General features: G+C 48.4%; 2 protein-coding genes across 3 annotated transcripts in view; both read right to left on the minus strand.

Annotated features, from left to right (window-relative positions):
• SPTAN1 (spectrin alpha, non-erythrocytic 1) overlaps positions 1-2,368 on the minus strand; it is a 61,468-nt gene extending 59,100 nt beyond the window's left edge. The window contains exon 1 of the mRNA XM_027035297.2: positions 2,223-2,368. The gene's annotated coding sequence lies outside the window, so the exon portion shown is untranslated. The remainder of the gene's footprint in view (positions 1-2,222) is intronic.
• Positions 2,369-11,784: 9,416 nt separating this feature from the next.
• GLE1 (GLE1 RNA export mediator) overlaps positions 11,785-13,880 on the minus strand; it is a 30,673-nt gene continuing 28,577 nt past the window's right edge. For both annotated transcript variants that reach the window (XM_015062373.3, XM_027035293.2), the window contains exon 16: positions 11,785-12,973. In XM_015062373.3, the coding sequence (XP_014917859.2) occupies positions 12,905-12,973 (69 nt within the window). In that variant the 3' untranslated portion in view covers positions 11,785-12,904. The remainder of the gene's footprint in view (positions 12,974-13,880) is intronic.

Consider the following 13,880-nt stretch of genomic DNA (forward strand, 5'->3'; position numbering starts at 1 on the left):
TATAGAAATCTGACTTGGGCCTGGTTTACTGGTGTACTCCCAAGACACTTATTTCCTGTTCGAAACCTAGGAGAGGAATATGCAAAAAAGGTGTGACGGAGGTAAGCAGCACAGCTGCTCCAGGCCGGTGGCCTCAGGCGGCAGCCGCCCGCCCGAAGTGATCATGGGCTCTGGGCTCCTCCTCTGCATTCCCGGAGTCAGCACTTGCCATCAGGGCCGTGCATTCTTCTACCTACTCTGACCACAGCTGCAGCAGCCCAGACCGCATAGCTAGCAGAGTCCTTGCATAGCCCACGGAGGATTGATTACGAGGCCGGCCTCGTGCCTACCACCCTTCGTGCAGGTTCGGCAATGCCAGGACTGTGGACTGCTCCTGACATCCACCGCACGGGTTCGGTTCGGTAGGCAGCCCCTCCCCTTGGGATGAAGGCAGGTAAGGCAAAGTAGAGCAAATTCTAACCCAGGGAACCAAAAGATAATACTTAAACACCAGCTCTCCCCACCTAAACCTGTTCATCAGATTATTTGACAAGCTCATATCAGAGCCTGTGACAGATTAGATTTCTCCAATTGTTAGATCAGTACAAAACACACTGCCAAGACCAAAAGCATATTCGAGAATGTTACTTAGCTGATGGATTACTCTAAGAACTGCCTCACACCTGTCCAGCACAGGGCAAACCTTCCCTCCGAGGCTTGTCCCTCCATGGAGGTCCCTAGGTAACAGCTAACACACTTTGAGGGTCCCTTTGAGTAATTATTGGCCCAGTTACTAAAAAAGGCTTATTGTTAATTTCCTGCAGAGGCCCTTTACTGCAGCATTTTTCCCTTACAGCACATTTTTAAACTTTGACTTCAATTTGACCTTTGAAAATCTAAGACGTTAGTGGCAACAAAAGGGAAAATGACTAGCTTAAGAAGTTGGAACCTTGGCTCAATAGCTTCATACAGCTGAGTGTTCCCACTGCTATTCCTAAGATTTTGTTTCCTGGCTGCAAGACACCCCCCCACCCTTCCATCTTTGATACATTCTGTTTTACTTAGGTCCAATTGCTATGACTCCGCAATTTCTCAACACATTATTAAAATACTTCAGATAGTCTCTCTTCTCTACCAGCCATGATGGTTAAGTTTTTCTAAAATACCATGATGAAGACAGAACAAAGAGCCTACGTATTTTAGAATCTATTATATAAAAGAGGTCTGACAAGGTGTGGCAATTCGATCATCTGGATCCAGCTTTCTGGGCTCTTGAGGTTTTTAACTTAAAACATATGCAACCCTTAACCTGAACAAGCCCCTTATTTAAAATGTTTTAACCCAATACATCAAAGAGACTCCGAAAGGCAATTTTCTTTAGGAAGCACATTACCCAATTCGCAGGGCTAGCTTCCAAACAAAAGGCTGCTCTATCATTCAATACTGGCGTGGCTGCAGAATTTTTGACAAATAATGTAAGGTGCTCAAATCGAAAGACCCGGTGTCGGGTGCGGCAGGGGCAAAGAACTCGTAAGCTGTTAAGTTACTGGATTTGAGTCTCACACAAAGAAAGCGCCGAATCTACCTGTTATTTACAAGCAAATCACAACTGGGTAGGGAAGAAACGTTTATTACAAGGAAGGAATAGGAGATGGCCAGTGTCAGACCTTTCTGCGTCTAGAGAGAAGGCCAAGAATCGCCATATAGGATGAAATTAAGGTCAAACAGCCCTTTCCTCTATGCTCTTGGCTCTTCCTCCATCAAGGGTTGGGCCGGCACCGCCGTGGGGACTCAGGAAAAGGAGCTGAAGTCGCTCCCCACCCAGGAAAGGGACTGGGGGCGCTGGGGGAAGCGCTCTGCAGGGAGGGGGATGGTGACGATCCGGCCAGGAGCCCCCGCCCCACCTGCGGCAGCCGGATGGGGCAGGGCGGGGCCGCAACCAGGCTTGGGGGTGGGGGAGCGGGACGGACCCGATGGCCTCGTCCCCCCTCCGCCCAGTCAATGACATTCCAGCGGCCCGCGCCCAGGCTCGGCCGGGCGGCTCCTCCGCAGCCCACGCTCCACGGGCGGGTCGCGGCCCGCCAGCCTGGCCCCCGCCCGTCGGAGGGAGTTGCGAGGCCGGCCGGGCTCACCTGTCCACGCGCTGGCCCCGCCCCACCCCACGGGCTGCCCCGCTCCCCACCCAGGGGTCTGCGGCCCTCAGGCCCCGCTCCCTCCCCGAGCTCCCCAGCTCCCCCTCTCACCGGCTCCAGGGCGGGGTGAGGGCAGTAGGTGCGCCGGTCTGGGGGAGTGGGGGGGGGGGGGTGCTGAGGGACCGACGCGCCTCCGCGGCCTCCCGCCTCGCCGTTCGCTCCGCAGCGGGTAGTGGCGGCGACGCGCGCGCCTCGCTTCTTTTATAGGCGGCCACGCGCGTTCCGGCGGCGGGCGGGCGCGAGCGCGGGGGAAGCGCCGGGGCGCGGCGCGAGGGGCGGGGGCGAGCGCCATCCGAGCTATGGGGGCGGAGCTCCCGCCAGCTCGCTTCCCGATCACGCGGCGGAAAGGGCCGAGCGCTCCCGGAAAGAGCCGAAGCACCGCTGCGGGGGAAGAGCCGAGTCGGGGGATCGCGGCGGGAGGATGGGAAGGCAGGGCGCGTGCCAGGGGTGGGGGCCAGTGGTGCAGTGGAGTCACTGCCACCGCCCCGGCGGGCCGAGATGCGGCAGCCGCCCCGCCCTCTCCGCACCTCGGATCCTCCAATCCAGCCCCTCCCCGCCCTGCAGAGAATCTTCGGCACCCCACCCCGCCCCTCCGCCCCTGGGAGGCCTTCCAGGACTGCAACGAAGGGCGGGGCAGGAGCCGTCGCTGCAGTCTGGCAGGGGATGCTGCGCGCCCCGGTCCGAAAAACGCCCAGTCCCAAAGGGCGAGGTCACCCACAGGATTTTCATTCTCTTGCCCCCTTTCCCTAGAAGAAGACTGAGGCCGAGACCCACCCAAGTCAGCCGACTCTGGTGGGGGCTGGGGTGCAGAAACCGAGGATAATTGGGAGCTCCAGGTTTGAGGCGGTGGTAAGAAAAGGCCAAATCGGATCCTAAAAAATAAAGACTAATTTGGAGATTAAGTGTGTCATTTGGGATTTGGAGAGATAATAATTTCTTTTATTCTTACCGCAAAAGCTTTCTGACAGGTCACGGGTGGAATAGGATGCATTAGTCGTATTTTATTTTTATTATTATTTTTTATTTTAAGAGAGAATGAGGGGGAAGGGGCAGAGAAAGGAAAAGGGGGCGGGGAGAGGAGAGAGAGAGAGAGAGAGAGAGAGAGAAAGAATCCCAAGCAGGCTCCAGCCTCAGCAAAGAGCCCTATTCGAGGCATCACAGGACCCTGGGATCATGACCTGAGCTGAAATCGAGAGTCCCTCGCCTGACTGAGCCACCCAGGAGCCCCGTTAGTCCTATTTTATAAATAAGACATTAAAGTTCTTCTGGCCACAATTAATTGAACTTTCCTTATGTACCAGGTGCTATGTTAAGCATCTCATGTTACCTTTTTTTTTCTTTAATCTGCAATAATTTTATGAGGTAGGTATTCTTTCCCCATTTTATAAGTGAGCACTGTGGCATGGAAACTAGGTCTCTTGCCCTAGGTTAGGCAGTTAGTAAAAAAAATTAGGATTTGGATCCAAGCAGTCAGAATCTTCTTTTTAATTTTTTTTTAAATGTTTATTCACTTTTGAAAGACAGAGAGAGAGCACTAGTGGGGGTGGGACAGAGACAGAGGGAGACACAGAATCCAAAGCAGGCTCCAGGCTCTGAGCTGTCAGCATGGAGCCTCATGCGGGGCTCGAACTCACCAACTGCCAGAACCTGACCTGAGCCGAAGTCAGACACTTAACTGACTGAGCCACCCAGGCGCCCCAGAACCTTCTCTTAAACCGTATGCTCTGTTGCCTTCCCCTAGGAAAGGGGGGCACTGCGATGATGGATGCCGAGCTGCTAAAAAAAGATAAACCAAGAGGATTTCTGGAGTTTCTGTTCCTTACAGCCTTAGCTGTTCAAGGGCCTGGCTCTAAACTCTGTTGTGTAGCCCAAAGTCCTCTGCTGGGAAGCCCTTTCCCCACCCCCACTCCAGTGACAGCTGGGCTGCAGCCATTGGGAGTAACACCCAGATCATTCCTGTGCAGTCAGGCAGACCAGGAACCCTGCAGTCCGGAAGGCCTCAGCCTCCTGGTTACCAAGCAGCCCTCCTCTTTAAGGAAATACAAAGGCACTGGGCATTGCACCAGAACTTGGGCCCAGGCCCAGCCCTCAGCTTCCTGGTCCTCTGCAGTTTGGTCCTTCTTCCACTGTGCCTGGGATCCACAGTCTGGTTTCTAAGCTGCCCTGCTGTAGCAATAGGAAAAATTCTCCTGTCCCCTCATCCCATCAGAATAGAGAGAAAAAAAAGGAGTGGCCACACCCCAGAAGCAGCTTTGCAGAATCTAGAGGAAAAACGTAGGAGCTAAGAGGCATTTCCTGCAATCTTCTATATAGAGAAAACAGGACTGGGTAACTCCTCCCTGGGGTGTGCGTTTCTGGAACAGTTGATGGCGTCGACAGCCTCTTCTCCAGCGGGTAGCAGCAAAATGTTTAATCACATATTCAGCTCTGGGTACAAAATGGCTTACACAATCATAGCTCTCCAAAATTTCTAAGACCTTCTCCAGCAAGGAATGGATCTCAAGGCCGTGGGCAGGGGCTATAAAAAGGGAGGATTTTTCTTTTAAATCACTCCAGCCTTCTGGTGAAATGGGGGTTTTGTTGCTTTTACCAGATGCAAAACAGATTTGAGAGCTTTGGTATTAGTACAGAAACTAAAATCTTATTCGTTGATCCTTTGTCTGATCTGAGACATGGCCAAAACCCATTATCTCTGGCCCTCTACACGTCCCACTCACTTACCCACCCCATTCTGCACTTGGCACTGGAAATGAGACATTGCAAAAGCCATTCTTTATGTGTCCTATTGTCTGCCTACCTCACCTCCCACCAGTTTCACCAGATGCCTAACACTCTGTTAGGTGTAGGGAGAGGGAGGTGACAAAGCAGATAATGGCCCTCTTTGTTTTTGGAGAGAAACTCCTTCAGGGAAAAAAACCAACAGAAAACAAAAACAACAACAAAAACACTGGACGGTATAGCAATCAACTCCATGTTCTCAGTGACCTCCTGAACAGCAGGGGGTAGGGACTGAATTCGGAGCTTTTTCTATTCCCCCAGTTCTCTAAAGGTTTGATATGCACCCTACACCTGGATGCCAGGCAGTCCCAATACCTTTTCAATTCAAGAGGTCAACTGATTGGAAATACACAAAATGTAACCATGTTTTCACTCGTTCCAGCCATGGAAAATTACTCGCCCAGTCTCCCTGGAGAATCTCCCTCTGCTTCCCTCTCCCGGTCTCCATCTCTCCCTCCCAATCTGCCTCCCCCTCCACTCGCAAGGCAGTCACCAAGCACCAAGCACTTCCACTATTTTTCCTTCCCGGAAAGGTATTGACTGAGAAGTTATGCGGGCAAGTGAACTGCACTTCTTTCCAGGTGACATTCTGCCTTGTCAGAACTGGCAAGGAGCACAGTGAGTGGATGAACACAGAGGACATTATGCTAAGTGAAATAAACCAGACACAAAAGGATAAATACAGCATCACTCCACTTACTTGAGGTCCCTAGAATAATATTTATAGAGACAGAAGGTAGAGCAGGGTTTGCCAGGGGCAGAGGGGAGAGGAGGATGGGGGAATGAGTGTTTAATGGGTACAGGGTTTCAGTTTTACAAGAAGAAAAAGTTCTGGACATGGACCACCATGACAGTCAGACATCAATATGCCGGGGCTCCTGGGTGGCTCAGTCCGGTGTCCAACTCCGGCTCAGGTCATGATCTTGTGGTTCGTGGGTTCAAGCCCCATGTCGGGCTCTGTGCTGACCGCTCAGAGCCTGGAGTCTGCTTAGGATTCTGTGTCTCCCACTCTCTCTCTCTGCCCTATCTCTCTTAAAAAAAAAAAAAAAATTTATTAAAAAAAAGAGAAATGGCTGAAATGGTAACTTTTGAATGCTGTCTATTTTACCATAATTAATAAACAAAGCAGAGATTCCTGGCTGGCTTAGCCAGTGGAGTGTGCAACTCTAGATCTCAGGGTTGTGAGTTTAAGCACACATCTCTACATTGGGTGTAGAGATTACTTAAAAATAAGACCTTTAAAAAAAGAAAAGAGGAGCACGTGGGTGGTTCAGTCGCTTGAGCATCCAACTTCAGCTCAGGCCACGATCTCACGGTTTGTGGGTTTGAGCCCCACATGGGGCTCTGCACTGGTGGTACGGAGCCTGCTGGGGATTCTACTTCTCCCTCTCTCTCTTCTCCTGCCCCACTCGTGCTCTCTCTCTCTCAAATAAATAAATAAACTTAAAAGAAAGAAGAATGCTAATAATTGTAAAAAATCGAAAACAACTAGTCACCAACTGAAAAATGGTTCATTCTGATTCGTAAGTTCAACAGACCATATTGTGATACAGTTCACACTGATGGACCTGAAAAGTATCCAAGATATTACTGAGTGATGGCAGGTTTCAGAACAACATGAGTACCAAGTCTATTTGCTTAAGAACTATATTTGCATAAATGCGTACATACACAGAGAGAACTGAAGAAATGGTCACAGTGGGTACCCAGAATAAAGGGATTTTGGGACATTTTATTCTCATTTAAAAAAAGTCTCTATTATAGGGGTGCCTGGGTGGCTCAGTTGGTTAAGTGTCACAGTTTGTAAGTTCAAGCCCCACATCGGGCTGGCTGCTGTCAGCATGAAGCCCACTTTGGATCCTCCCCTCTCTCTCTGCCCCTCCCCTGCTCATGCTTTCTCTCTCTAAAAATAAATAAACTTAAAAAAAAAAGAATTAAAAAAAATTTTTTTTAACGTTTATTTATTTTTGAGACAGAGAGAGACAGAGCATGAACGGGGGAGGGTCAGAGAGAGGGAGACACAGAATCCAAAACAGGCTCCAGGCTCTGAGCGGGCAGCACAGAGCCCGACACGGGGCTCGAACCCACGAACCACAAGATCATGACCTAAGCTGAAGTCAGCCACTTAACCAACTGAGCCACCCAGGCGCCCCAAGAATTGGTTTTTTTTTTTTAAAAGCTCTGTATAGCTTTAAGTATCTGGATCGAATACAGTCTCAAGATACTTTCTTGACTACCTTTACCTCCAAGTAAAGCATTTCAAAAAGTGTTTTCCCAGAAATACTAGACCTGAGAAGCCCTGGAAAAAGGAGTCCCACAGTCAGTTGGGGAAACACTGCACACTCCTGGAGGTTAACAATCCAAACAAACATAGTTACCAATAAGTCTGGCACAAGAAAGTCCTTTTGTTTTTTCCCCTTTATTATCTAAACATATTATAATGGAAGATTTCAACGATAAATCTAGTAAACAGGACAACGAACCTCCCTATGCCCATCACCAGTTTCAACAAATACCAACGTTTGGTCTTTCTTATTTTTTAAATTAATTTATTCTTGAAAAAAAAGAGTGGGGGAGGGCAGGGAGAGAGACAATCCCAAACAGGCTCCACACTGTCAGCGCAGAGCCTGACATGGGGCTCAAACTCATGAACCGTGAGATCACGACCTGACCCGAAACCAAGAGTCCTCTGCTCAACTGAATGACCCACCCAGGTGGCCTTGCCGTTATTTTATTCACAACTCTTCCTGGTTTACCTTCAGCACAGTCATTCCCAAACTTCTTTGACACCCTAACTCTTTCTTAGAATCCTGCACGAAAAATTCACAGGGCAAAGCTGACCTAAATGAAATGGATCTATCTTCCGAGCTCCCAGAACTTTTAGCTCAAACCAGAGCTCTCCCAAGATGTAAATCACATCCTCCATGAATTAAAATCCTACTAGGGCGCTTGGCTGGCTCAGTTGGTTAAGCTTCTGACTTTGGCTCAGGTCATGATCTCGCAGTTTGTGAGCTCAAGCCTCACGTCGGGCTCTGTGCTGACAGCTCAGAGCCTGGAGCTTGCTTTGGATTCTGTGTGTCTCTCTCTCTCTGCCCCTCCCCTACTCATGCTCTCTCAAAAATAAACATTAAAAAAAAAATTTCTACCAAGTCACCTATTTCACTTTAAGTAGGAAGCATTTTGCAAAATCTATTCATTCAACTTTTCACCCTGCTTATGAGATGCTGGCTTCAAGGTAACCATCACCACAGCCCTGTTCTCAGGATTGTAGGTTCTAGAGCTTGACTTTGTCACTTCATCAGAACTGTACCCATGACTTTTGTTTGTTTGGAGTTTTGGGGGGGAGGGGGAGGTTCACCTTTTACCTTTTCAAAAAATTTAAAGTTTGTTTATTTTGAGAGAGAGAAAGTGTGTGCGATCAAGCATGAGTGGGGGAAGGGCAGAGAAAAAGGGAGAGAGAATCCCAAGCAGGCTCCGCGATGCAGACACTGACTTAGGGCTAGAATTCAGAACCGTGAGATCATGACCTGAGCTGAAATCAAGAGTTGGATGCTTAATTGACTGAGCCACTCAGGCGCCCAGCTTTTTTATTTTTGAAATAATTCCAAGTTTACAGAAAAGTTACAAAAATAGAAGGAAATCCCATATACCTTTCACACAGATTCCCCCCCATTTGTTAACATTTGGACACATTTGCTTTATTATTCTATGTATGTATATACTTACATACACAGTAGACATATATTGTCTACCTGAATTGCTTAAGTTGCAGACACATTTACTTACTCCCAAATACTTCATGAGTATTTCTTAAGAACAGGGATTTTTTTTTTTTAATGTTTATTTTTGAGACAGTGTGAGTGGGGAAGGGGCAGAGTGGATCCAAAGCAGGCTCTGCACTGACAGCAGAGAGCCCGATGCAGGGCTTGAACTCACAAACCCTGAGATCATGACCTGAGCCGAAGCCGGACACTCGACAGACTAAGCCACCCAGGTGCCCCAAGGATATTCATTTTTATGACCACAGTATAATGATCAAAATCGGGAAATTGATCTTGACATAATACTACTGCCTAACTCATAGACCTTATTCAAGTTTTGGGTGCCTGGGTGGCTCAGTCAGTTAAGTGTCCGGCTTCAGCTCAGGTCACGATCTCACGGTTCATGAGTTCAAGCCCTGCATCGGGCTCTCTGCTGTCAACCCGGAGCCTGCTTTGGCTCTTCTGCTCCTCCCCCAACAACTAAACATTAAAAAAAAAAAAAGTAAGACCTATTTAAGTTTTGCCAATTGACCAAGTGTCCTTTATAAGACACAAAGATTTTTTTTTCTGTTACAGGTTCCAATTCAGGATCACGTACTACATTTAGTGTTAAGCATCCTGAAGAAGCTACAAAAAAAATGTTTCTTGAATATATCATCTGTATAAATGCTATTTTTTTTTAAATGGGGCCTAGGGGTGCCTTGGTGGCTCAGCCAAGTAAGTGTCTGACTTGGCTCAGGTCATGATCTGGCTGATTCACAAGTTCGAGCCCCATGTCGGGCTCTGCGCTGACCGCTCAGAGCCTGGAGCCTGCAGCCTGCTTCAGATTGTGTGTCTCCCTCTCTCTCTCTCTGCCCCTCCCCCACTCACACCCTCTCAAAAATGAATAAACATTTAAAAACAAAAACCAAAAAAAACGGGATGTGAGAGGCCAGGCCTGTTGAGGCACTGTATGAAGCTCTGCGGCTCCCTTGGCTGTCCTAGCACTAAGACAGAAGACACCCAAACCTAGTTAGGTCACTGCTTTCATTGCAGGACGCTTGAAGAGTAGGGGAAGGAACTCTCCAGAACAATTCCATTCTTCTATCCAAGGGATGTGCAGGCGTTCCCTCCTGTTGGAATTTTCAACTCATCATCAAATTTGTTTTAAAATGATGTAGGGACATGGGGCACTCAGGTGGCTCAGTTGGTTGAGTCTGACTTCGGCTCAGGTCACGATCTCGAGGTTCACGGGTTCGAGCCCCGCGTCAGGCTCTGTGCTGACAACTTGAAGCCTGGAGCCTGCTTCGGATTCTGTGTCTCCCTCTCTCTCTGTCCCTCCCTGGCTCGTGCTCTCTCTCTCTCTCTCTCAAAAACAAATAAACATTAAAAATGACGTAGGACAATGATACAACAAAAATATGGGCAGTCAGCCTGAGAAATGAGGTCAAGCTTAAAAGGAAGCAAGCAGGCAAGTGAGTACTTGAATTTAAAAACTGGATGCAGGCCTTAGTATTCCACTCAGAGGAATCTGATGCTACTGGCCACCAGGGGTTGCATCTATCAGCTGGCAATCAGTATCTCTGAAGGCAACACTATCAGAGTATCAAAAACCTGGCTTCCCTAATGCTCTCCTTTCTTGGTTTACCATCGAGAACCTATCAGGAATTCCAAGCATCAAGTGACATGTGCAGGACTGTTAAACATGTCTGGAGAAAGAACATTCAAATAACAGGAGAGGTGTTTTCTGTGGACTAGTGGATTCATAGTGAAACAGCCTGGGGCTTCTGCGTGGCTCAGTTAGTTAAGTGTCCGACTTCGGCTCAAGTCCTGATCTCATGGTTCATGGGTTTGGGCCCCGCGTCGGGCTCTGTGCTGACGGCTGGGAGCCTGGCACCTGCTTCGGATTCTGCGTCTCCTTCTCTCTCTGCCCCTCCCCTCCTCGTGCTCTCTCTCAAAAATAAATAAACATTAAAAAAAATTTCAAAGTGGAACGGCCCTCAGCGATCATTTTGGCCGGTGATTTTTTCACCTTTCACTTTTGGAGCTTTCCCGTATATGATCGTACCTAGGACTGCAATATAGCTCACATATAGCCAAAATGCTGTGGTACAGAGGATCACGGGATTCTCTTAGGGCTCCACATAAAGCCATGCAGACTCTCTAGGCCCCCTGCACCTTGCGCTACCACGGATTCGTGGTTCTATTCCAGCAGATGGCAGTAGCATCTTGAAGGAAGGGATGCCTTTTTAAAATCTGCACATGGGGCGCCTGGGTGGCTCAGTCGGTTAAGCGTCCGACTTCAGCTCAGGTCACGATCTCACGGTCCGTGAGTTCGAGCCCCGTGTCGGGCTCTGGGCTGATGGCTCAGAGCCTGGAGCCTGCTTCCGGTTCTGTGTCTCCCTCTCTCTCTGCCCCTCCCCCGTTCATGCTCTGTCTCTCTGTCTCAAAAATAAATAAACGTTAAAAAAAAAAATTTTAAATCTGCACAAAGCCTCCCTATGTTGACCTTGACTATAGGGCCGGGCCCTGTCCACTCAACACTAGGTCAGTGCTCCCTGACCTGTTTCCTGTCATGATACATAGACAATAATGCCATCTGTAAAGCACAGGTAAGAGGGCAAGTGCAAATAACAACTGGCCTTGGGGGCTCCGCCCACCTCAGGCCCCACAGGCGGAGACCTGTGCGGACACACTGGCTGGGAAGCTACAGAGCACTGAAAACTGCTCATCTCATGACTAATCCCCGTCGTGTGTTTTTGCAGGGGTGGTGATCCTGAGGTTCAGAGAATGACCCACCCAAGGGCACAAAACCCAAAAGTGAATTCACCAAGTCTTCTGACACCTTCCCCAGAGTTCATTCTGTTGTATCCACATGAAAAGACTTCAGTACTTTTCCATTTCTGCTAGATGAAACAAGGTCAGGTACATAATTCCGGAAAAGGAATGACAGAAAGAAAAATCTTCCTAGGTGAAGGTCAAGAAGACAAAATAGGGAGGAACATATACCATTCTATAGCTAGGCCTGTGCCTGACCATGTACACAGCTATGTACACAGCTCAGGGCAAAGGAAATTGGTCACATCAACCAGCAGTGGGTTTTTTAAAATCAAGCTTTATTACTTATTTTTTGGCACCATAGTCAACAATTCATAGAGTGTGTTACTTCAAGCCACTCAGGAGTACCAGGGAATACCCCCACTCCCCCAAAACACATCCCCACACACAACAGGTGGTACAGAGGGGTATATCCCTGCCTCTGCACTACAAAAGACAGTGAGTCTTTTGTAAAACAAATCTCAATTCTCATCCGAACAGCCGGGTTCTGAATTTCTGTCGTGGCTTTATTCAGGCAAATCTATCATCATTCTTCATTCAGGACATGTAAACAATTATAAAGCAGTTCTCAGTTCCTCCCGAACACCTTCATTTAACCCCTGAATCATTGCCTGTAGATGCTTGGCTCTTGTATAGTGTTGCAAACCCATCTCAGCTCAACTTAATTCAAATTCAGAAACAAACAAACAAACAAACAAACAAACAAAACCCCACACTTGCTCTGGCTCCTGCACCCCTAGTCCTTCAGGGGGCAAAGTCCCAATTAAAAGGACAAACAGTGCTTCCTGTTCAATATAACATGTATCAACAGTCCTAATCCCGGATGCTAAACTATCTCTGATACAATTTGGGGCTTAATCCACGTCTGCATCAGGCATTTCCTCTGAATTTACGATTACTCCACAAGCTGAGAAAACAAAACCACCATAGCCCAGACTTTCATGTAAGCATTTGGGCCTCAGCTATTAACCTGTACTCTGGGGAGGGGCAGCAGGGCGGGGGAGTAGGCGTGGGGGGCTTACTTCAGCTCAGAGGGAAATGGTTAAGGTACCACCTACTTTCTGAAAGACAGCAGAGACAAAGGAAATGAAGGAGGAGACCAAGAACTAAACACCTCACCATATTTGTAGAAGTGAGAAAAGCCGATTCCATTTACTCTGTCATGTGGATCCCTTAAGGACTGTCCAACCTACGAGAGACCTCCTAGATTCTGGGACCCCTGAACGATCTCCTCTCCTAGTCATGGGTACAAATATATAAAAGCACAGGTTGGTAGATTTCTAAATCTGATATGACTTCTCCCAAATGCAGCTGTTTTCAGTTGCTTTATTATTGTCCCTCTGCAACAGAACAGAGATGGTGGGCGCCGGGGTGCCATCAGGAACGCCAGAAGGAGGAGGTCAGAAAGCCCTTGGGGACAGGAATCTCCTTGCGCTGCAAACATTTCTGGTCAGGGAAAGATGGAGAAAACAATGATTTTCTGGTAACGTGCCTTCCCACAATTACCAGCTGGAAGCTTTGAGGGACAGCAAGCTTAAGTCCCACGGGACAGTGGTCAACACCGGGAAAAGACCAATGGCGGTGCAGAAGACTTCTCCTTCTGTATGAACTGCAGCAGAGGACAAGGGGAATGCTGCTGGTCATGCTGCCCCCGCCTCGTTTCCCAGCGCCCGGCCTTGTCCTTCATGACCCCCGTTTGCCCACTCGGGCTACTGGAAAGTGGAAGTCAGTGGGCTGTCTTGGCAGACCCACCAGAGGCTTCTACGGTGTCTGTCATACTTAACCTCTTTAAAGAGGGTTTCAGCACTGAGAAACAGGGGAGGAGTCTGGCTGAAAGTGCAGTCTCTTGTCATAGAGAAAAAGTGACCAAATTTCCCAGTTCCCCTGGCCAGACACTGAGAAAGGAACCAGGATGTTTTACAGGCCAGCCTGTAAAACATGTATCAGCGAGGGGCGCCTGGGTGGCTCAGTCAGTTAAGCAAGGTCATGATCTCGCGGTTCTGTGGGTTTGAGCCCCACGGCAGGCTCTGACAGCATGGAGCCTGCTTAGGATTCTCTCTCCCTCTATCTCTGCCACTTCTGTGCTCATGCTCTCTCTCTCAAAAATAAATAAATAAACTAAAAAAATCCCGCAAAACAAAAACATGTATCAGTGAGACCAGATTCATTAAGGATATTTTATTCATCCCTTAGGATAGCTTCCCCACAGGCAGTAGGGACAGTGACATCTAGGATGATGAAACAGCAACCCTTAAGGTTAAGGGGAATCCTGGACAAAAAAGTAGGGTTCAAAAAAAATAGGAAGAGACTGTAATCCGAGAGCATAGAGGTCCAGGACTTGTCAGAGACAGGC

The sequence above is a fragment of the Acinonyx jubatus genome, chromosome D4, assembly GCF_027475565.1.
Source record: "Acinonyx jubatus isolate Ajub_Pintada_27869175 chromosome D4, VMU_Ajub_asm_v1.0, whole genome shotgun sequence".
Taxonomy (NCBI): domain Eukaryota; kingdom Metazoa; phylum Chordata; class Mammalia; order Carnivora; family Felidae; genus Acinonyx; species Acinonyx jubatus.